The 22516-nt window shown below is 41.2% G+C and overlaps 1 protein-coding gene and 1 long non-coding RNA gene across 5 annotated transcripts in view; one reads left to right on the top strand and one right to left on the bottom strand.

Annotated features, from left to right (window-relative positions):
- Positions 1–22516, top strand: part of Klhl14 (kelch like family member 14) — a 133456-nt gene that overhangs the window by 98376 nt on the left and 12564 nt on the right. For all 4 annotated transcript variants that reach the window (XM_076554793.1, XM_076554794.1, XM_015986997.3 and 1 more), the window contains 2 exons: positions 11559–11648; positions 18767–18845. In XM_076554793.1, coding sequence (XP_076410908.1) covers positions 11559–11648; positions 18767–18845 — 169 coding nt within the window. The remainder of the gene's footprint in view (positions 1–11558; positions 11649–18766; positions 18846–22516) is intronic.
- Positions 1507–22516, bottom strand: part of LOC143269525 (uncharacterized) — a 29006-nt gene continuing 7996 nt past the window's right edge. The window contains exon 4 of the long non-coding RNA XR_013045985.1: positions 1507–2411. This is a non-coding gene — a long non-coding RNA (uncharacterized LOC143269525). The remainder of the gene's footprint in view (positions 2412–22516) is intronic.

The raw sequence follows: 22516 nt of genomic DNA, 5'->3' as shown, positions 1-22516 counted from the left end.
GCAGCACAGAGGCCCTGTGACCATCAGAGGATGCTATCACAAGCCTGCTGCATGGACTGCCTCCTTCCCTTCCTCTTGCCCCAGGAAGAGAATTGAAACAGTCATTTTTGCTCGCCTGTTGCCCTGTTATCTACAGTGAAAATACCTTATTCTCTTAACTTTTTTGTCAAGCTCTGTAGCTTCAAACATTTAAACAATATGTTGCTACTTCATTCATAGAAATATTTTACTAATTGTATTTAAGTAGAGAAAATAAACCTGCCATTTCTGACTCCTCCAGGAAGATGTGGCCAGCCAGCCAGGATTCTGGGGAAAACACAAGCATCCAAGCACTAAATTTTTCTTCAACATGTCTCTGAAAAATGTGGTGAGAAATGCACAGTAAAGCAAAAATAAGACTTATCTTTGAAAAGGATGTCTGTTTTCCTTCTCAGAGATTTGTTTTTACCCTATAAATGTAAAAATAAAACTGTGGGGCTGAAGAGTTGGTTCAACAGTTAAGAGTACTTGCTGTTCTTGCAGAGAACCCAAGTTTGATCCCCAGCACCCATGTGGTAGCTAAGAACCATCTGTAACTCCAGTTCTAGGGATTCTGGCCCCTACAGACATGCACATGATGCAGACACACACACAGGCAAAACAACAATACACATAAAAAATAAAGTGAAATAAATTAATAAACAAATATATATTTAAGTCATAACTAGCACAGCAAGATGTATCAAAAGTAAGATAGTTAAGGCTGTAATGATGCAACTAAAATTTGGGACCATATTAATGTAAGTGCTGTATCTAAAATAAAGATATGACTCTGAAAGCCAGTTTTGTTTAAATCATTAACAAAAGCCTACTTTAAATTGCTGGGGAATGTAGCTCAGTGCTTGGTCCAAATGCGTGAGACACTAAGTTCATTCCTCAGTAATGAAAACAAGAGGCCCTATTTTCCTGTTTGAAGTTTCTTTAGTCTTGTGGTTGCTAGCACTTCCCCAAGATGAAGAATCAGAGTGAAACCACAGCAATAAGGATGTATTGAAAATCTCCAGCCATAAGTAGGAGCCATGATAGTTCTCGGAAGAAACCTATGACCAAACATTGAAGAATTTCAGGGTCTCCTTTGCTTAAAACAAACATTTGTGTTCCACAGGTATGTCTATCTTAGAAATCACAGGATTCTGGTCTAAGACACATCTCACCTTTTTCTGTTCTTCTCTCCCCTCAAGTCATCTGAGATACATCACCTTTTCCCTTATTTTTAATTATGTGCATGTGTCAGTATGTGTGTGTGCGCAGTTGAGTCCAGGTGCCAGTGGAGACCGATAGAGAGTGATAGGTCCCTTGGACCTGTAGTTACAAGTGGTCACAAGTCACTAGATACAGGTTCTGGGAACAGAACTCAGGTCTTTTGGAAGCTCAGCAAGCATTCTTAAGTGCTGAGCCATCTCTCCAGAGCACATTTTGTATAATTTCCAAAGAAGTAAATCACGTAGTCTTTCTTTATCACAAACATTCACTCATTCTTGCCACTGGTATTTATTGATTCATTAATATTCTGAATATTTTGTCAAGTGTAGCAGCTAGAGGGATTCCAGAGGTTTATCCAGTACTATGTCCCATGGTTCTATGCTAATCATGAAGTTACTAGGATGACACAGTCTGGTTCCAAGGAGCCCAGAGGTCCTTTGACAAGCAAAAGACAGCTACATTTCATATCCTATATCATCATGTAGGAAATGCTACAGTAATGGCATGCATTTATGATGATACTCAGAGTATGGGAATCATAAAACAATCCCTACAGTCAGGAAGATGCCTTTAGACATAACCTTAAACTGTGATAGAGAACAAAGCTCTCTTGGTTCTCATGTGCCCCAAACCTAACACACGCTTTTGTCAGATTTATGCATCTTGAAGCCACTTAAATAAAACTGTAGTAAGTGAGATCCCCAAAATTGGAGATTTGAAAGTCCCAATTTGCAAAACAAATTGGGATTTAGAGAGACGGTGTTGGCAAATGTCTGGCTAATTAGAGAACCTCCCAAGTATTTGCTAGATTCAGGCCATGTGGATCTTCTAGAAGGCTGGTTTTCCAGACTGTCCACAGTAACTAAAGTACCTACAAATGTGCAAAATTCTTCCACTTATTTGTAGTGTGTCCAGGTGTAGCACAAGCTAAACATAACAATAAAGAAGTAGAAGGGCAGGGCTGGGCTGTGAGTCGATGTGGAAAGAGCTTCCTGTGCCAGCAAGAGTACCCGAGTTCAATCCCAACACCCATGTAAAAACCCAGATGTGGTGGTATCGGTGTGCAGCTGTAAACCCTGTGCTGGGAGGTAGAGATTGGAGGATGGAGGGCTTGCCAAGCCAGCTGGTCTAGTCAATCACGAGTGCCAGATTCTATGCGAAAGACCTTTCTGTAAAGAACAAAATAGACAGTGTTTGAGAACAAAGCCAACATCCACCTCTGACCTACACACATACACACACCCCACATACAACATTTAAAAATATATAAATAATTGCATATTAATTACTCAACAATATGTATAAAATACCTGCTAAAGTATAACATTTTGCCGTGTATGCATTCTATTTCCTGAAACATTGGCCAAGTTGCTAGACCTTTTTGGAAAGATTGAATAGTAAGATGAAAATAACTAGTAAAGTTTAAAACATTTGTTTTTCAATTGTGTTTACCATAAAATGAAGAATTGAGGTTTGTTTTTTTTAAACCCTTTGGGATTTGATAACAAGGATTATTCATTCACTATTGTGAAAGTGAGGCATCCTCCTTTCAAGTTACATTTGTTTTCAACAGCATGTAATTGCTATTTGAATTTGCTTCAATGAGTAAATATTTTACAATACATATTTTAACAATACCATGCTCCCAAATATCATTTATTTTTTCCTGTTTAGATAACTCCCTAGGGAAAAAGACACCTTAAAAACAAAAATTATGTATTTATATATAAAACAAAATGTATCAGGAAATCTAAACCAAATGGAAGAATGTGTAGAATACAAATGGATTTTAAATGTGTGACAATATTCTCTTTCTCTGCCTTAATAAATGAATACAGATTTGAATTTTAACTAGATACCAAATGCTCATTGTCATCCAACTGGTCATGTGATGGAGTGCAGTGTGACAGGTTTGTCCACATGTGAAAGGCACTCGTTCGTTGGCTCAAAAGTTTCACTTGAAAGAATTCAACATCTAAATTCTCGTGTGTGTGTGTGTGTGTGTGTGTGTGTGTGTGTACACAAAGCCCTCAGCATAATACTGTATACACACAGTACACAATACAATAATAAGAGCAAGTATATGTATATATGTATATATATATATATATATACATACACACACATATATATGTATGTATGTATATATATATATATTTGTATGTACAGTGTATGTCACAACCAGCATGGAATGACTATGTTGTTTTATTCAGTTCACTAGAACACTATATGACATCATATAAGAAAGCTAAGTAATATAAAAGCTGTTCCCAAGCCAACATGGTGTAGTAACAGGAGAAGACACTGAGGCAAGGGACTTGCAGATTCTCTCCTTTCGAGGTGGGGTATCCTGCACCTTTCTTGGCCTCTTTGGACCTTATTCTCTTTCTGAAACATGCACAATAACGTTGTAGTGATTTTCAAACTCAGCTAGTATCAATTACCTTACTTTTAAAATAGAAAACACCCTAGTCCTTCCCTTCATGGACCTTGCAGTTAGGAGGGAAATGAAAATGCTAGCAAAAGATGGCAGTGAATGGGACTAAAAGTCTTGTGCTGGGTTTTGACCTTTTGCCCCAGGTCCCTGGAAAGTTATGGTTCCCAGTTGTTCTGTTCCTTCATCAATTCTAAGCAGTTATCAACACACATCCCTTCTCTGCATCCATGGTCATGTCTCCATCACCATTCAAGCTGGGCCATGGAAGATTTTCCTTTTCTATTCTTTCAAACCAATACTAACCAAGGTGATGCTTTGGAACCTAAATGATGTCTCATCCTTCCTCTGAAATTCCTCAAATGTCTTCCTATCCTACTTAGAACAAGATCCACAAAGTTTTTCCTATCTCTTCATGACCCCCATGCCAGTCTTCAGCTGACTGCTGACATCATCCCTTCTCTTAGGCACTCTCTACCCACAGTTCTCTCTATTTCTCAGACCCATGAATCCCATCCTATGTCTGAACCTCTGTAACTCCCTTCCCTTGCATTTTGACAGATAGCCTCTTCCGACTCTTTAAATTAAACCTTAAATATCACTCGCCTAGAAAGACCTTCATCTGCCCTGCTGGTCTTGACTGTCTCCATTAGTTTGTGTTCTTTCTCCCTGTAAGACAGAGATGATGAACCCTGAGAGCAGGGGTATTTGACCTTCACTCGTTGCCATATTATTAGTAGGAAAAGTATCTTCACATAAAGAATATTTACTAAATGTTTGCTGAAGACATTAATAAACAGCCATCAGTAATGAGCAAAAGATGCAGGGAAGACAGGGATAGTGTTGTCCTCTGGCTGTGCCCTCCAGCATCCTGTGAGCTGCTCTGCATCTGTGTCCTAGACCTGGCCTCACATTCCACTGCACCGGTGTCCTAGTGCTCTGTAGCCCGTGCCCCGAGGCCTCTGCACTTGCTCTTCCTGCTACTGCTCCCTGCACAGTGTCTTTACTCACTGTAGTCCCTTCTCTTCCTGGGGGTCATCTACTTGGTCATTCAGAAAAAGGTCATCTTCCAGCCTCTGTCAGAACTCCCCACCTTCCTCATTCCCTCACCCCAGCCTTGATCGCCTTATCTTCACTGCACTTAACTTTGGAGACAAAAGGCTTGTTTTATTGTGTGTGATGTGTGTTCTCCGAGTGGACATCTTCTGTTCCCAGGACTCCTAGCAGGTACAGCTCTGCCTGGTCTGGAGTAGATACACAGCGCATGACAAGTGAATGGACATGCCTTTAGTACAAAAGGGCAAAATGCTGAGGAGTGCATCTTAGGATGTTGCTTCTGTTTGTTATAGCGGAAATGCCCCCAGACACAGGCCTGGGATTCAGCTACCAGAGAGATGGTGGCAGGAAGCTATCAAGTTTAAGGGCAGTTTGGGAAACTTCATAAGACCCTGCCTAAAAACAAAAAGTAAGAACTAGAAATGGCTTAGACACATGCTGGTGGTAGAATGCTTGTCTAGCATGCACCCTGGCCTAGGCTCAATGACAAGTACCACTAAATAAATATACAAATAAATAAGCCTAATATGTGCAATCTTTCTGAAAGCAAAAGCCAAGGACACAGTTCCAGCAATGTCCTCCATGATAGAAAACCAGCTGGAGAGGGTTCAGGAACACATAGTTATTTAAAATACACATATTTAATATATTCAATATAATATAGCATATTTAATGTAGTTATTTAAAATATATACACTAATAGACATAACTGTATTTACCACATGCATATATACATATATATGGGTATATATCATGTATTCATATGGTAAATAAAACTTTATATATATATATGTATATATATATATATAAGTACATAATTTATTTTCTAAAAACTTAAAATATGCAATTTTGGACAGGTTTGTAAGCTTATTTATCTGAAGCCAAAAGGAAATCAAGGCCCCATAACTGTTACATCTAAACAAACAAGCCTTCAATTCCCATTGAACTGGGAACCCCATATTCTCAGCTTGGCTCCAAGCAACCTCTCACTGGATGTTCACGAATGTTGTAAATTCTGAACAATGTCTGTGCTTCCTACTAGAAGGCGCCTGTATTTTCTAGAGCTAGAACACTGGAGGAGACAGATTAATGTGCATTTCTAGGAGAATAAGGCATTCATAGACAGAAGCAAGCTCTCTAGACACTTGCTATAATACGAGAGGATTCCTGTGCCCCAGGTACTCCAGAATCTATATCCAAGCTTGAAACAGGCACTACTTGTTTAAAAATAGTCATAACCCATTGTCAGTAGACTCCACCTATCTTCCTGGGCTGGTATTTTTTGTTGTTGTTGTTGTTGTTGTTTTGACTCCCTGAAGCAACTGTACTCAGTTTTAGTAGGCAAATTAATTGAATAGCCTCTTTTTGAATCAAGAAATCCAGTGGTAGATTTTAAACAGATTCTAAAAGGGTTCAACCTTTAGCCATCAGGGAAATGTGAGTCAGAATGAAATTGGGATTCTATCTTGCTCCAGTCAGAGTGACTGTCATCAAGCAGACAAGAAACAACAAATGTTGAGGAGGGTGCCAGGAGTAAGGGCTGGGGGTGTGGGAGGGATAGTGATATACCACTGATGAGGATGTGACTTAGTCCATCCACTGTGAAGTCAGTAGAGGGTCTTCACTGTGGAGATACTTCGTCCGTGCTCTAACAAATAAAGCTTGCCTGGAGATCAGAGTGTGGAGCTAGCCATTAGATAACCATAGAGGTCTGTATGTCTGTATAGAGAGGAGACAGGAAGTGATATGGCTGGGCAGAGAGAGGAATATAAGGCAGTCAGAGACAAGAGCTCAGCCCCTTTTCAGTCTGAGGAGTTGTGGAGGTGAGAGGTGACTTTGGCTGTTCCTTACTTCTCTGATCTTTCAGCATTTACCCCTATATCTGACTCCAGGTTTTTATTATTAAGACCAATTGGAATTTGTGCTACATTTCATTCATAAAATGTCCATAAGATCCAACTACTTACAGATATTCACCCTCAAATCATCAGAGGCAACATGGAATAGAGCCACCTGTACCAATCATATTTGCTGATGCAATGATAGCCAAGTCATTGCATCAGCAAATATGATTGGTACAGGTGGCTCTGTGGAATTTCCTGGGCAGACAATGGATAAAGAAAATGTAGTGTATATACACAGTGGAATCTTATTCATTCAAAAGGAATAGACTGCGTCACCTGCTGGGGAAAAAAAAAACATAGAACCGGGGGTCACTGTGTTAAGGGAAAGAGGCTAGACTCACAAAACAGCTGTTATGTGTTTTCTCCCATATATGGAATACAGAGAGGGTAGGGAAGAATTGACATTAGAGTATAAGGCAGGGTATTTAAGATATACAAATGGAAATGGGGGGGAGAGGGAGATAGGAAATTGAAACAATACAGGACACAATTAGGATCAAAATACACTATACTCATGGATTAAACATCACAACGAAACCCTTTACTTTGTACAGTGAGTACATGCTAATAAAAAATGTTACTTTAAGAGAACCAGTCTCTTTAATATTTGTATGTATGGAAGATAATTTAAAGTAGCACTTGCATTTTAAAGTATGATGCAGTATAAAAATTATATATGAATTTCAGGGACACTATCATTGAACACTCAGGTACTCAGTAATTATTTTCTGGTTGGCTGAACACACCTATTGAAAGTCAGTAGAGTGAAATGCATAAGAGCGTGGATCGGGGTCCAGACATTCCCATGTTTGAAGTAGAGCTGTGGTATTCATTAGCTGAGTATGACCTTCAACAAGTGACTTAACCTCCCAAGGCCTCAGTATTTCTCTTAGAAATAAGGTGGTTGAATCATGTCTGACCCACAGCTAAACATATAAAATGAAACATGTAAATAAATATAGGTAGAGACATTATCTGTTACTGTGTGTTTTCACCATACATTGTAATATCATAAATCAGTCAACACATCTGATTTTTTTTTTTTTTGCCTAAATGGGAACAAATGAATAGCAAGGGCTAAACACACGTATTTTCAGAGATATAATGGCAGTAAACACACAAACATAATTATGTATTCAATTTAACGTGTGGCGCATGGTCAGTGGTCAATGGCGGTTATTATCACAAAAAGCAACACATTACACAAAGAGGATCCAATACTCACTTCTCAACCAGGTACAATTTTGTGCACAGCATCCTGAAGCATTTTATTGCAGTGGTCCAGGGTGGGGGGGCAGGGAAGCCTGTGTGGCTGAGATTTATATGGCTTTAAAATCGTGGGAAAACAATTAACAGGTATAGGAGTTCATTGTAGCAGAGATCCCACGTGTAGCAACTGCTGACATCTGTTTTACATGTGATGATCAGTCATTTGCAGGGTCAATACTGTGACTAGCTCTCTCCGAGTTTACAAGTTCATGGTATCGCCCTACTGCTTTCTACTTGTTTAATTTAAAATATTAAGTATTAGCAAATGTTTTATTGAATGCCTCAGATCAGAATAGAACTTCAGGTGCTTGGCATGGGAAGAGCAGGGGGAAAAATGATATAAACTGCTTCAGATTTAGAGGCCCATCGAAGGGCTCCCTGGGGTGACCAGAGCATTTTCTTCTGTGATTTTTCTGGCTTCTACCCCATTTTTCCTTCGAGCACGACTCGTTTGTGTGAGATAAAGTTGAGACTCCTCGCGAAGGGCCTTATAAACATGTGTTATTCGATTTTAAATCTGATTTGAAAGTGCCTCTCTCCTGCTCCCTCAGAGTAAAGTGACCTTTTTAAATGGAGGGAAGTGGCTTCAGATGACAGGCTTGATAAATGCGGTCGTGTTCACTCAATAAAATAAGGCCCAGTGCATTTGAGGATAAATCAGTGGAATGTACAGCCCCACCTGTCTGTCTCCATCATTCATTTCCACTGTCACTTTCACAGTGCCTGATGGATCACAGTTGCTGTAAAATTAGACAGCCTTTAATCTCATTTCATCCTGATTAGCTCCTCTGCCCCTTTTCCCTCTAACTCACTGACTGACACGCTAAAAACTCAGGGCGGGCTGTGCACGCACGCGGAGGGCCAACCTCCTCCACCACCTGCCTGTGCACACTCACAGGTGTCCACCGCTAGAGAAGGCTGGGAAGGGGAAGGGGTGGCCTTGGGGTGACTTAAAGAGAATGGGCATGTGCGGGGTGCAGTGGGAGGCTGGGGAGGGGTGGCCTTGGGGTGACTTAAAAGAGAATGGGCGTGTGCGGGGTGCAGTGGGAGGCTGCTGGCTCTTGTTCCTTGCCCTACCTACTCTTGCTTTTCTTCCGGTTTAATCGGAAGTCAAAGGAATTAGAACTGTTTCAAAATTCAAAGATGGATCAAATATTTGATTTGCAATAAATCTGAGAGCATTTTACATTCAATAATAATCTCAAAGAGTCATTTGTGTCTATTTATAGCCTTCCATTTCACAGCGAGAATGCAGAAAGGATAATAATTCAAGAATGTGAATACTGAAATGCCCAACCAAGAAATCTAATATGCAAGATTATCAAACAAAAATAAAAACATGTGGAGAAAAAAAGAAGACCATCACAAACCCATCCCATCAGGCCTTGAAGGAACTCCCTTGTCCTGATTTTGAGGAGTTCAGTAGTTAGCTTAAAGCTATAGCTTCATTTGTTTGCACAAAGCAGAACAATGGGGGTAATCAAATGAGAAAGAAGCTTAAGAACAAATCGTGTATTATTTCCTTCACTTAATTTTTGCCTGAATGGGAACAAAAACAGAGCAGGAGCAAACACAAGTGTGGGTACATTTTCAGAGCTTTTGTCTTATTATGAGACTGGCCTATGGTTAAAGAGAAGAAAATACCAATTTTTCATTTTTGAAAAAAAAAAAGAATTGGACACTGAGCTAATCAAAACATTAAAGTAAAGCATATGAGGCATGGTGGCTGACCATGGAGTGAGTTAACTGAGCTGCTGGCTTCTACTTCTGCACAGTATCACAGCACGTAACTAGATGCATGTGATGGCAGCTAATACTGTGTAAGTCCACACGGGTCAGGGGGCATTATGTCAAGCTGAGACAGTAGGTCACAGCACATGATGGGGTACTCCAGGGTAGCCCAGTCTCCTTTCTGGTGGGCTGCGAAAGGTATCCTCATCACCCAAACTGCAACAGTTTCATTTATTTGACTTTAAAACACAGCTTCAAAACATAATCAAACTTAGTTGCTCAGTGAACCTAACAGGTAGACCTACACCAAGGAATTCAGAGTCATGGCTCCACAAGATCTATCAGTCGAGAGCATCCTCCAAAGATTAAAGAAAGGATTGGGAGTCTAAGGACGTTCTTAAGATGATGAAGTCCCTGATGGAACTCATAGACTGCATAAGCCACTTCAGATCCATTTTCTTCAACCGCTAAGTCAGGCATATCCATACGAATTCTTTGTCTCTCATGGCTAGTAACTTCAGAAGACATTAATATTCACAGTAAATATTAATTAACTAGTGAATCAGAATTCCTACAACCTCTGGGTAGTTTAGTTAGAAACTTAACAGGTGTGCTTATGGAACTATTTCCTGAGTTCTCATTCTCAAAGCCATGCCTGGTTCTCACTGTTTTTATTTCTGTACATTAACCAGTAGAAGTCATCTCTGAGAGAGCAAGGAGATAATTAAAGCAAAATGACACGAGAGATGCATGTATAGCCCTCAAAGTAAGTCAGGTATCAGATAGGTTCTCTCTCTCTCTCTCTCTCTCTCTCTCTCTCTCTCTCTCTCTCTCTCTCTCTCTCTCTCCTCACTCTGCACATTGGCAAAGGAGCTCAGAGTAAGAATTGGCTGGGATTCATATTGATTTCCCACTGCACTGGTTTCTCAAGTGCTCTGTTGATCCGTGTCAAGCAATAAGTTCCCTGCCTGAACAGGCACTTCACCTCCCCATTTGTCCTCACCTAGATTTAAGGTGCCCATATGATGAGCTGAACAAGGACATCATTTTTCCTACTGGTGTCACTGGGCCCAAACCACCGCATGTCCGATGATAACTAATGCCGCATACATCTACAATCACCCTGTGATATTATCCCAGCAGAGACCAATACTACACAGCACCCTGCCTGGTACGGCATGACTTTCCAAAGGAGATGCAAAATGACAGAGAAACCTGGCTTTGGGGGGTTTATGAATAACACCCCTCTTCACAGCCTCTGCAGCTAGGTGCCGGGGAAAAATAGAGAGTGGAAGAGAACGGATATGCACGACGCTCCTGACAGTTCTCATCTTCGTTACAGAAGAGCTCTGATGCAGATAGATGGAAAATGTGTGATTGTGCTGCTAATGACATTGTACAGGAAATTAAGCGTATACATTTGGAGGAGGCATTAAATCAGCAGGACCTTAATTTAAAAACTTAAAACTGTATGGAAATTCAGTCTGCTCAATGCTGTGGAGTAGAAAGCCACCCAGCACCCTGGTCTGTTTGGGGAAAGATTGCCAGCAAATGGTTCCGCATTATTCAGAGTTACTTCTTTCAGGAAGTAGCTGCCAGCCCTGACCATTTGGGAGTGTCAGTCATTGCCATAGAAACCTATCCCCCATCGGGCAGATGAGGAGAGCTCAAGGATGGAAAGCTGCACGCGGGTTGTTCTTGACTAATCTGTGGAATAACATTATGTAAAATTAATCAAAAGAGGTTGGGCTTGAAACTGCTGGGAACACACCACTGAGCCAGGATGTGTGCGGCTCACAGGAGTGGTGGGTAGCCGTGCTGGTGCCTGTTGATGGAGTCTCATGGTTTACACACTTTGCTGAAGTACAGAGCTGGTAAGCTGGTATTGGAAATCTTTATATGTCCTTTTTTCTCAATTCCAGTTATGCCTTACAACAGTGCCCACCACTGCGTTGTCGAGGTAGAAAACTTCCTGTTCGTGTTGGGCGGAGAGGACCAATGGAATCCAAATGGTAACTATTGAACAGTTTTAATCATAGCTGCTTTGTACAACTCAGCTTTGTGCTACTACAATGAAATACCTAAGGCAACTCACGTTAAAGAGAAAAGATTCACCGAGTTCACATTTTGGGAGGTACAAAGCTGTGTACTCAGTTCTAATGGGGTCAGTGGATGATGGCCCACTATGATGGAGTGAGCAAAAAGTAGTTATACCATCAATGGGGGCAGAAAAAGAGAGAGGATAGGCAGGATGGCTCTGAAGAACTTAGGACCTCCCAAAAGGTCTACCTCGTAAACCTCCCGTCTGCTAATACAGTCATTTTGTGAAACAAACCTTTACCATGGAGATGAGCTTTGGGCGGACCGCTCAACTAGAGCTCAGCAGTGCTGAACCAGTACACAACGTAAAGGGATTGCTCTCCGTCCCTTTTATACTTAGTGTCGAAAATACACTTCTGTGCGACACGGGAAGAGGTCATGAGGTCAGCTGATGGAGAGAGGCAGAATACTCATGGAGCTAGCTGAGGACATATGTAACAGAGCATTCAAGTGCCAACTCTCCGGGGACTTAGCTTCACAGTGATGCCCAGCCCTTGTCCTTATCCATCCCTTGAGAAATGCCACAAGCAGAAGCAAGGACTCCCAGGGGAAGGTTGAGTTAGCTACAGCTGTTCAGATCTTCACCCACTACTCTCCTCCCACTCTGTCTATATGGGAACAAGGTTGCTATAAGCATTCTCTCCCTCATGCAGCACGGAACTCTGGTTCAAGTTCTTTTGCAGCAGGAAGGACCAAAAACCCAGTGCACCTCCTGTCTTCTCTGCAGCTTTTTACAAGTGTGCCTCCTGTAGGTTGTCCATCCTCTTTCCCATAACTATGATTCCTTCCTAAATGAAATTAAACCTTTTGACACACATCCCAAGCCAAATACAAGAACACTGTGTCTTGCAGAATATGCAAAATGACTGTGATGTGTTTTGAAAGCTTGCAAGTGAGGGAGGAGCCACAGCTGTAGCCTTCTGTGTTAGAGAGATAATTATGATTGAGAAACCATAAAACAGCTTGCAGGTACACATTTTTACTTTAAACGCCCAGAACACCCCACTGAAATTACATATACTGCGTATATTTTATTGTGAGTGCTCTCTTTCAGCATCTGCACCAAGGCAAATTGTGTAAAAATCATAACATCTGCTCGCTCTAGAAAATCCTAAAGGAAAACAAGCCAGACTGCCCACTAGTAAGAAAGTGGGAGAGGGCTGAGGAGACAGCTCAGTCCATGAAGTGTTTGCCATGCAAACATAAGAACCTGATTAAACCCCCAGAAATGAGATTAAAAAATTAGGAAAAAGGTAGGAATGCTGTAATCCCAGCACCAGGGTAAGGAGACTGGAGATACCTAGGGGTCCCTGGCTGGTCAATGTAGCCTACCTGGTAAATTCTAGACCAGTGAGAGACTCTACTGAAAGATTAAGGTGGACAGTACCAGGGGAATAAGTTGAGGTTGTCCTTTGATATCCACATGCAAGTGCACACACGTGAAACACACACACACACACACACACACACACACACACACAACACACACACAACACAACACAACACACACACACACACACAACACCTATTCAATGAGCAATGGCCAGGAAATATAACTTGTTATCTGTTTGCTTTTCAACTTCAAATCAAAAATGTATCTGAGAGAACTAGGCTGGAAGTTGGGGAGAATTTAGAGGATATTCCTATCTCTAGTCAAGAGGATCAAGATTTTATCTCTAAATTAATTCAGAGACCCATATACCACCACTGGAAAATACTGGTTTTACTCTACCTACACCTGAAACAAACAGTACCCAGGATTAAAATCCTGCATGAACACACTCTAACAGAAAGGCTATTCATCCACAATCACACTCACTGCTGGAGTCACTCACTGGAACCTCAGTGCACATCATATGCAGACTCACATGGCAGTTTCTTGTCGGCCCAGAGTGCCAGGGCATACATAGTGTGCTCGTGTGTGCATGATCAGCACCACTGATTGTGCCAATCAATGTCTCTTCTCTGTCTTATCTGCTAGGAAGCTCAGAACAAAATTTTAGCAAAGCTTTATGTATTGTATGTTACTTTCAATGTTATCCCAGTTACGGGCCTGGCAGCTCTCTCTTTCTATAATATTCCTTTTTATAATCTTTGAAACTTACAGATGGAAATTTGGCTTCTTTAAACAGAAAGGAACTGGATATAACAGAGGCAAGTAAGCTAGCCTTTGGTTCCCTTTGTCAATTAAAAGAGTATTATAATTAAAAAGCTCTCTAAAAAGTCATTGGCTACCATCTTCTCCAGGCGGGAGAAAAGAGGAGAATGTAAGGCAGGCTATTCAGTGAGGGCTGCATCTGTGGCCATGATCAGCCAGCATTACAACTAAGAAATGGCTGCATCTATTTCTAAGGGACCTGGGCTATGTACTGTAACTGTCTACCACAATTCCATAAATACTTTGCATGTAGCTACACATTCTTTTTATCTTGTCAACCACAGTAGACTCCAATAGTAGGAATGCACTTAATATGCATATATGCTATCAGAATATATAGATATTTGATTTCCATTTATCACTTAAACTGACTCCCCCAAACAACTTAGAGGGGGTTTCCCTTCCCAAATCTGCTCCTCCACACCACTGACTGGAAAGTGCACCATTTTCCTCACTTATCTCTTCACATGCTAATAATCATCACTGGTGTCTGGGGATGGGGCATCATCACAAGAAGAGAAGCCAAGGAAGAGTCAGAAAGAAAATAAAGACCTCGATGTGGTGGGGTAAGCCTGGAATCCCAGAACTGAGAGAGAGAGAGAGGGTAGAAGAATCCAGGGTTTGAGGCCAGTCTAGACTGCTCCTGAGACCCTGCTGGAATGGAGGATGAAGGGAAAGAGGGGCGGGGGAGGAAGGAAAATGGGAAAAAGTGAGGAAAGGAAAGGGAGTAGAAAGGACAGGAGGAGAGGGGAAGAAAGGGGTGGGGACGAAAAAGGAAAGGAACTGGAAATGGAAGGAGGAAATGGTAGAGGAGGAGAGGAGGGAAGAGGGGAGAGGAGGGAGAGGAGAGGAGAGGAGAGGAGAGGAGAGGAGAGGAGAGGAGAGGAGAGGAGAGGAGAGGAGAGGAGAGGAGAGGAGAGGAGAGGAGAGGAGAGGAGAGGAGAGGAGAGGAGAGGAGAGGAGAGGAGAGGAGAGGAGAGATGAATAATTACAGGAAAGGATGGAAGAGGGAAGGGGGAAGATAGGTAGAGAGCAGAGTAGAGAGGAGAGGAGTTAAAATAAAATTCCACTATATGTCACCACCCTCTCCAGCCCCTAGAAGAGTCTCAACAGTAAGACCCAGGAAAGTAAATAATAAGCCCACTTCAACTCACTTTCAGTTTTTCTAAGGCTCCTTATCTCCTCTGCCACCCTTAGAACTCCATCCTTCTTATCTTCCCAGGCCTCCACCTGTACCCCTGTCATGCCTCCATCCCTGCCTCTGGAGATGCTCTCTCATCTCAAGCCCTTTCAAACCAGGCTCTCCGGAGCCTTTTCTCTGAGTCAAGTCCACTTCCATTCTACCAGAAATGAAGACTTCTAGATTGTGCCACTGCTGCTCAGCCCATGAAGCCACTTCTTTGCCCCATTACCAAAAGTGGCAGATCCCTTCTTCCAAACAGAAATTCTGAACCAAACTTCATAGAGAAATAGCCTTAACCACGGTGGATGGGTTCTGACTCCTGTGGGCATTTTTAGTCTACAGATGCAGTTTAAAATTAACCTTGAAACTTTAGTACCAAAGATAATATCGTTTCCTGCAGGGAAATTATGACAAATTAATCCCTTCTCCCAAATCACTCAAAAAACCAGCTCTGGACATGGTCTACTTGAGTTAGAGCCTCCCTATTTGAAGTGTCTGGGTCATCCTTACCGCTCTTATCTTTCTGTGGCTCACCAGATAAAATCCAATTTATCAACAGTTGTCCTGAACTACCAACACTTCAACATGGGAAGGAACCCCTGACCACATTCACACAATCCCTAGAATCCTTTGAGTGGCTTTATCAGTTTCTTGTCTACTCAAAACCAGGGTGCCTTTGAAAAAACCACTTTCCCAGCCACCCTTTCAGTAGAGACCTGGCTTCTTCCTTCCATATACTACTAACCCACTCAATGATGAGCTTGTCACTAGAATAATCCATTGATGACATTAGCACCCTTAAGGTCCAGTCTTCTCCCAAGAACACCGCCCACTGGGGACCGAGCCTTCAACACACCAGCTTCTGAGGATAGTGTACTACTACACAACCCAATTTCTTCTTGTTGCCCTTTCTGTACAAATCTAAGGTCTTTTCCTTGGTCCCCCTTGCCAGCTCAAGAACTTTTCAGTATTTTTGAGCTTAAAAAATTGAAAATGACCACCAAAACACCCCTAAATGCGCACGCGCGCGCGCGCGCGCACACACACACACACACACACACACACACACACATACACACACACACACACACACACACACACACAGGTTTGGTTTGGTTTCTTTCAAGACAGGGTTTCTCTGTGTAACCTTGGCTGTCCTGGAACTCATTCTGTAGACCAGGCTGGCCTCAAACTTAGTCATCCACCAGCCTTTGCCTCCTGAGTGCTGGGATCAAAGGCGTGCATCACCACCGCCCGGCAGCCAAAATACTCCCTTGATGCTGCATCTTCTAGTTTAGCCTTCCATTTGGCCTCAGAAGTCTGGGAAGCATTATGCACCTCTTACCCCTCTGTCCTTATGTCTTAGTCTCTCCTGGGTTGTCCCCACTGGCTTTCCCACCATCAGTTCACTGAAGCAACACTTGTCAAGTGCTGTGGAATGTTCTGTATGGCAAATGTGTTGCTCTGACTGGTCAATAAATAAAATACTGATTGGCCAGTGGCTAGGCAGGAAGTATAGGCAGGACTAACAGAGAGGAGAAAAGAAAGAACAGGAAGGCAGAAGGAGTCACTGCCAGCCGTCTCCAGGACAAGCAGCATGTGAAGATGCTGGTAAGCCACGAGCCATGTGGCAAGGTATAGATTTATGGAAATGGATTAATTTAAACTATAAGAACAGTTAGCAAGAAGCCTGCCACGGCCATACAGTTTGTAAGCAATATAAGTCTCTGTGTTTACTTGGTTGGGTCTGAGCAGCTGTGGGACTGGTGGGTGACAAAGATTTGTCCTGATTGTGGGCAAGGCAGGAAAACTCTAGCTACAGGCAAGGCCACACACACTCTTCCTAGTCTCAGTTTCTTCCTTCCTTCTTTCAGAAACACTACTTGGCCTTCAAAGTGCTGTGCTTGCCTTTGTTGTCTTAGCTTTTCCCGACCCTTTTTCTTCCCATTCTATCCTCTTTTCTTCAATGGTTCCATCTAGTCCTGTCCATTTAAATAGTAACTCTGAACTAATGCCTCCCCAAATTTGCAATGGTAACATTACCCAGCCTCCTTAAGATATCCTATAGGCTTCTCTGTGTTAAGGACAAAGCTGACTTCACAACTTCTCACCTGAGTTTCTATTCAATAAACTCTGCTTGGTCTTTGTCAGTCCAATAAAGTGTGTGACCTAATAGCTAATCCCTCAGGCTAGACCCCAGACAGCCATCCTTAGTGACACACTTTCTCTTACATGAAAGGAGAAGGTATTTGGCCGAGCATGTACAATAGATTTAAAACTTGACCATATCTCAGCCGTGTGAGCACACACGTGTGCACATTCTGTTTGTTTTGCGGGTAACAGCTGGTACTCAGTGCCTAGTTACAAACCTTGAGCAAAGGCAGTATTTAGGGTTGAGGCCTCAGGTTGAGTTGGTTACCACCTCTAGCACTACATGAAAAGTATAGCATGCTCTTTTACTTCCATTTCTCACTTTGATGCCAATATGTATGCAAAATAAGATTCATTTTAATACCTTGGAAGCACTAATGTGCTTTTTAAGCTCAGCAGAGGGGATAAGCAGGCTAAGCAGCTCAGAAGACTCACGCTTGCTCCTGTTCCAGCAAATGTTCTTGTGTTTACGTCACAGCAATGGTGCATCTCCCAAATGCACACACAGAGCTTCTGTGATAAGCATGATACAAGACTGATTGTCATGGCTGCTGTTACTTCCATGGAGAGACAAATGTCTCTACTACAGTAGGGTTCTTGGGTCTGTAAAAAATAAATGCTAATAATGGAGAATTAGGCATGCATGCATGCATGGGGCTTACTTACATGGAAAATATTTTTTTAATTTTCTCTTAAGTTTGCTGTTATCATTACTTTTCTAAAAAAATAGGTTTTAATATTTTTAGGAAGAAAATTTATTTAAAAAAAAGATGAGATCAGGTGCATGTTTAGCTTGCCCTCAGGCAGTGGGATCAGGACCTGTCCCTAGTGCATGAGCCGACTTTTTGGAGCCTAGTGTCTATAGTGAGACACTTTGTGCAGCCTTGGTGCAGGGAGGAGGGGCTTGGACCTCAATTGAATGTACCAGGCTCTGCTGACTCCCCATGGGAGATTTTGCCTTGGAGGAGGTAGGAATAGGGGGTAGGTTGGGGGAAAGGCTGGGGAATGGGAGGAGGGAGGACAGGGGAATCTGTGGTTGGTATGTAAAACAAATAGAAAATCTCTTAATAATAAAAAAAATTTTAAATAATACAAAAAAGAAACAATTTTCAAACATAGGTGAAAAATAAACTATGATGTCATTTAAAAAAGAGAAAGAGAGGGAGACTAACCGGAGATATCACACAAGGAATTCTCTAAAGTGGAGAATTTTCGGACAATAGCTTCTTGTTTTTAAAACATAAAAATATCAAAACCCAGGAAGAATTATACTAATGTTCTGATCAAAAAGAAGAATTTTAGCAAACATACTTGCTTGTGGCATGGTTGACTGGGTCGAATCATCCCACAACAATAAAAAGAATGAGGAAAAAGGAAACACACTTGAGGAAATGCCTCCCGGTCTCTCACGCCCTGCTAGAGGGTCCCTTGACTCAATTCATGCTTGTTACATCTGACGACAGAGATTTTAAAAACAGAGAAGTGTACAAATCAAGAAAGGGATCTAAGTGTTAATTGTCTGAAATGTGTTTTTACAGGAAAACACAGCACAAATTTTGTCAGCCGGTATGATCCCCGATTTAATAGTTGGATCCAACTTCCACCCATGCAAGAAAGGTAAGTGTTGATTTCTTTTGTTGGAGACATGTAGCAATGCTGCACAGATGCATGGGTGCTATGTGATAAGGAACGCTGAGCAGAGTCCATGAAAGACACAGAGGCAGAGTACTAACCATGGCTTTCCCAAGTCACATCGCTAACCTTTTCAATACAAAAGAGAAGAAGAAGTCATTTATCTGTCCTAACATAAGGAGAAAAAATTATGCAGCTTATCTTCTTTGACTTCAGTGATCATATTTTGGAACAGACTGTTTAACCACTAGTTATATGATTACTATCAATGGTAGTGTATCTGAGTTCTCAAAACACAGAATGCCGTCCTCACAGTGATCTGCATGTTGACACAAAAGCCTTTATAGTAAATGTTGAAGTATTTGATATTAGATTTAATATATGACATTAAAACCTGAGATTTAATTTTTAAATCGGTATTTAAGTTTAATATTGCAGGAATTCAAATCATTTGTATATGCCTCTTCAAGAATAGGTCATTGGTTATCAGCTTGTTTAAAAAAAAAATCCTAGCTGGCCATGCTGGCACATGCCTTGGGAGATGGAGGCAAGATGATCAGAAAGCTCAAGGCCAGTCAGAGTTATATGAGATCCTGTCGGCCAAAACAAAACAAAAAATTGCCATCCCATTTTTTTCATACACAATGTTTGTCTTGCCCTAGTCTCTTAGCTATCAAAGGACAACATGGGTAGTGTATGGATAGATACTTTATTTCTCCTAGCTGTATTCTGTCATGATGCCATGTCTTTGAATGCATATGATCATGTATATGCATGTAAGAGTTTAAACACTTGACTCTTTTGACCTCCTTTCAAGTAAATTGTCCAATAAAATAATGATAATAAACTACAACTTGTTACCTCATCATCATCAAGAATTAGAGAAGAAGCAATCGGCTATGTTTTTTTCTTTCTTGTTCAGAAAATGAATTCCTTTCACATCTATTTTATCATTCAAGTAGACTGCAGTGAGATCAAATTATATCTTTAGCATAAACTTCCCATTAAAAGCAATCTTCATGAAAATAGCATATATTCCAAAATGGGTGTTTCTACAGCAAGACAGGGTGACTCTTTTTAAATGTATTAAGAAGCTCAGCTTCTTCCCACCCCACATAAATGAATTTGATCCCTCCCCCCTTAGATGGGCACAGAAGCATATGTTCACAATTCCAGCACTCAGAAGCCTGATGCAGAAGAATCATGACTTGGAGGCCAGCCTGGGCTGTCCTGTGAGACCCTGTCTCAAATATGCAAATAACCCTCCAAAATAATAAGATAAAAAATGAGACTCTTTGAGGAGACTGCACATTATAAGCTGGAAATGTCCAAACAGTGTGTTAAGCACCATGGGTTCATTTAAGAAAACCCTTCACTCTGTCCACTGTACCTCAAGAAATTTTGCCAAGTCAATCATCATCCTAAGAAACTTCAGGAGCCACAAGTCTCTTGCAGTCTTTCTCCAGAACACTCCATCCCTTGCTTTTTGGGATGAGTTTCTGGTGATTGTTAATATAACTGTCTTACTTTGGCCTCTAATCAAATTCATTTTCCAGAAAGTTTTGTTTACAAAGGAATTGTCAACCCGTTTGAGATGCCAATCTCTCGTCACCACTGTCCCCTTTGCTGGGGGCTGTACACCATGATAATTAACCTTCATGCCTCCAGCTTGGGAGGCATAACTCACGTCGCGGTCAATTATCTCACTATAGAGCCCCTAAGGATGGAAAGTATTGCTACAAAACCTAATTAGTAATTTTTTTGTAGAATGTGTATTGTTTACTTGATAGTCTATAATGACTTCCTCTGAGGCAGGGTGGCCTATCATGGCAAGGTCCTACTTAGACAATTTTTAGCAGCTCATTGACCTGACAGAAAGACCTGCCACGGTCTGCCGCCGCCTGGCAGCCACCGTTGACAGGATGGACTGTTTAGCGTTTCTCTCGAAGTCATTATGGTATATCATGTCAGGTCCTCAGTAAAAGAAGTTTTCTTTCTTTCTTTTTTTTTTCTTTCTTTCTATTTTTGTTTTAAGATTTAGAACAATCAAGCCAATACAGCAAATAACTCCTTCCCAAGCTGAGTAGGAAAACACAGATCTCAACCAGTGGCCTTCTAGCGCATCTCTCCTATAGGATGGCTGACCCAGGCAGCGATCCATCACTCAAATGAAGTGTGCCTTCACCATTGCCAGGCTTCCATTCAAAATACCAATGGCCACCAGTACTCTAAGTGATGGTTAAAGATAGGAGGAAGAAACCTAAGATAGATGAGGAACTCAAGATCAGAGCTACTTATTGAAACATTTAAGTTAATTTTATAAGACATAGATCATGAATCAAACCAGAAGTTCCTCGTCTACCTGTTCCTATTATTCTCCTGCCAAACTGCTGAGGCATTTTTATGCTGAGAAGTTACCAGATTGATTGAGAATAAGAGAAACGTGTTATAAGTCATCTCAGGTATAGATCACCCTTACAGAGCTGGGAATAGATTCCTAGGCTATTTCACCTAATCAAATCTTCCAGCAGAGTCTAATCAAGTTGTTGAGTGCCCTTTCTGTCCAGTAGAAAGTTAGACATTCAGCTTCTAGGCTTACTTCAACCATGGAAGAGCTCATAAATTCCATGCTTTCCAGCTGTGAATTTACAAGCAAAGGATTGAATGGAAATACAATTTTAAATGCACACAATGGAAGTCAATGACTGCTTTCCCCCAGAATCCTCCACTCACCAATAGTTCAGTAAGGGAGGATAAAGTCTTCTAAGCCCCTTCATCATCGTGTTTAGCTGATGACAGGTCCAGTGGTGTCCCCACATGCGAGCCTGTCAGGCTCCAGTGAGCTGCTCCAAACCCATCCTCACATGGAGGGTCCTAGTTAAACTCCATGGGTCACAAAACAGAACAAAAGGGTGTAAAGTTGGGAAAGGGATTTGAAGGGAAGAAGGAGTTGGGGAGGGGAGATATGGGAGGGGAAGGGTAAGAGTAACCATTCCCATCATACACATCCATGAAATTGTCAAGGGATACATTTAATAAGAATTATAATAATCAAATCAAATAATCAAAATGAATGCTGATTGACTATTTTGGTCTTAGATTTAGGATTTGATTCTGCAGCAAGAGAGGAAAACTTAGAACAAGAGAAATGCTTTGGTAACTTCTATTTTTAAAGTAAAATGGGCATTTCATATTTAGTAATAAAGAAGTATTTTTACCCCCTAGCTAGTCTAAAATGTGGGAGCAGAAACAGTTTGAGGAACAATAGTCATCTATTTCACTGAGTGAGAAGCTAGAAGGTAATGTGCCCAAAATACTCCCAAACTTCAGTACTATTGGAGAAACTGAGAGACGATATTCAGCTTGAAAAACCTGTTGTTTTTAACTTGATGATGTAAGTCAACAATTCAAACTAAGTTAAGCAATTCAGTCTTACACTTTAGCATAGATATCATTTAATGCAACTAGATGATCAATATGTAGCTACATAAATAGATAGGTGATAGACAGGTAAATAATAAATTAAGTCATAGAAAAATGATATTTGATAGATGACAGATATATAAATGACAGAGATAGATAGATAGATGATAGATAGATAGATAGATAGATAGATAGATAGATAGATAGATAGATAGATAGATAGATATGGATTA

This window comes from Peromyscus maniculatus, chromosome 19, assembly GCF_049852395.1.
Source record: "Peromyscus maniculatus bairdii isolate BWxNUB_F1_BW_parent chromosome 19, HU_Pman_BW_mat_3.1, whole genome shotgun sequence".
NCBI lineage: Eukaryota > Metazoa > Chordata > Mammalia > Rodentia > Cricetidae > Peromyscus > Peromyscus maniculatus.
The sequence above is the reverse complement of the archived record's forward strand: the minus strand, read 5'-3'. Positions and strand labels throughout refer to the sequence as shown.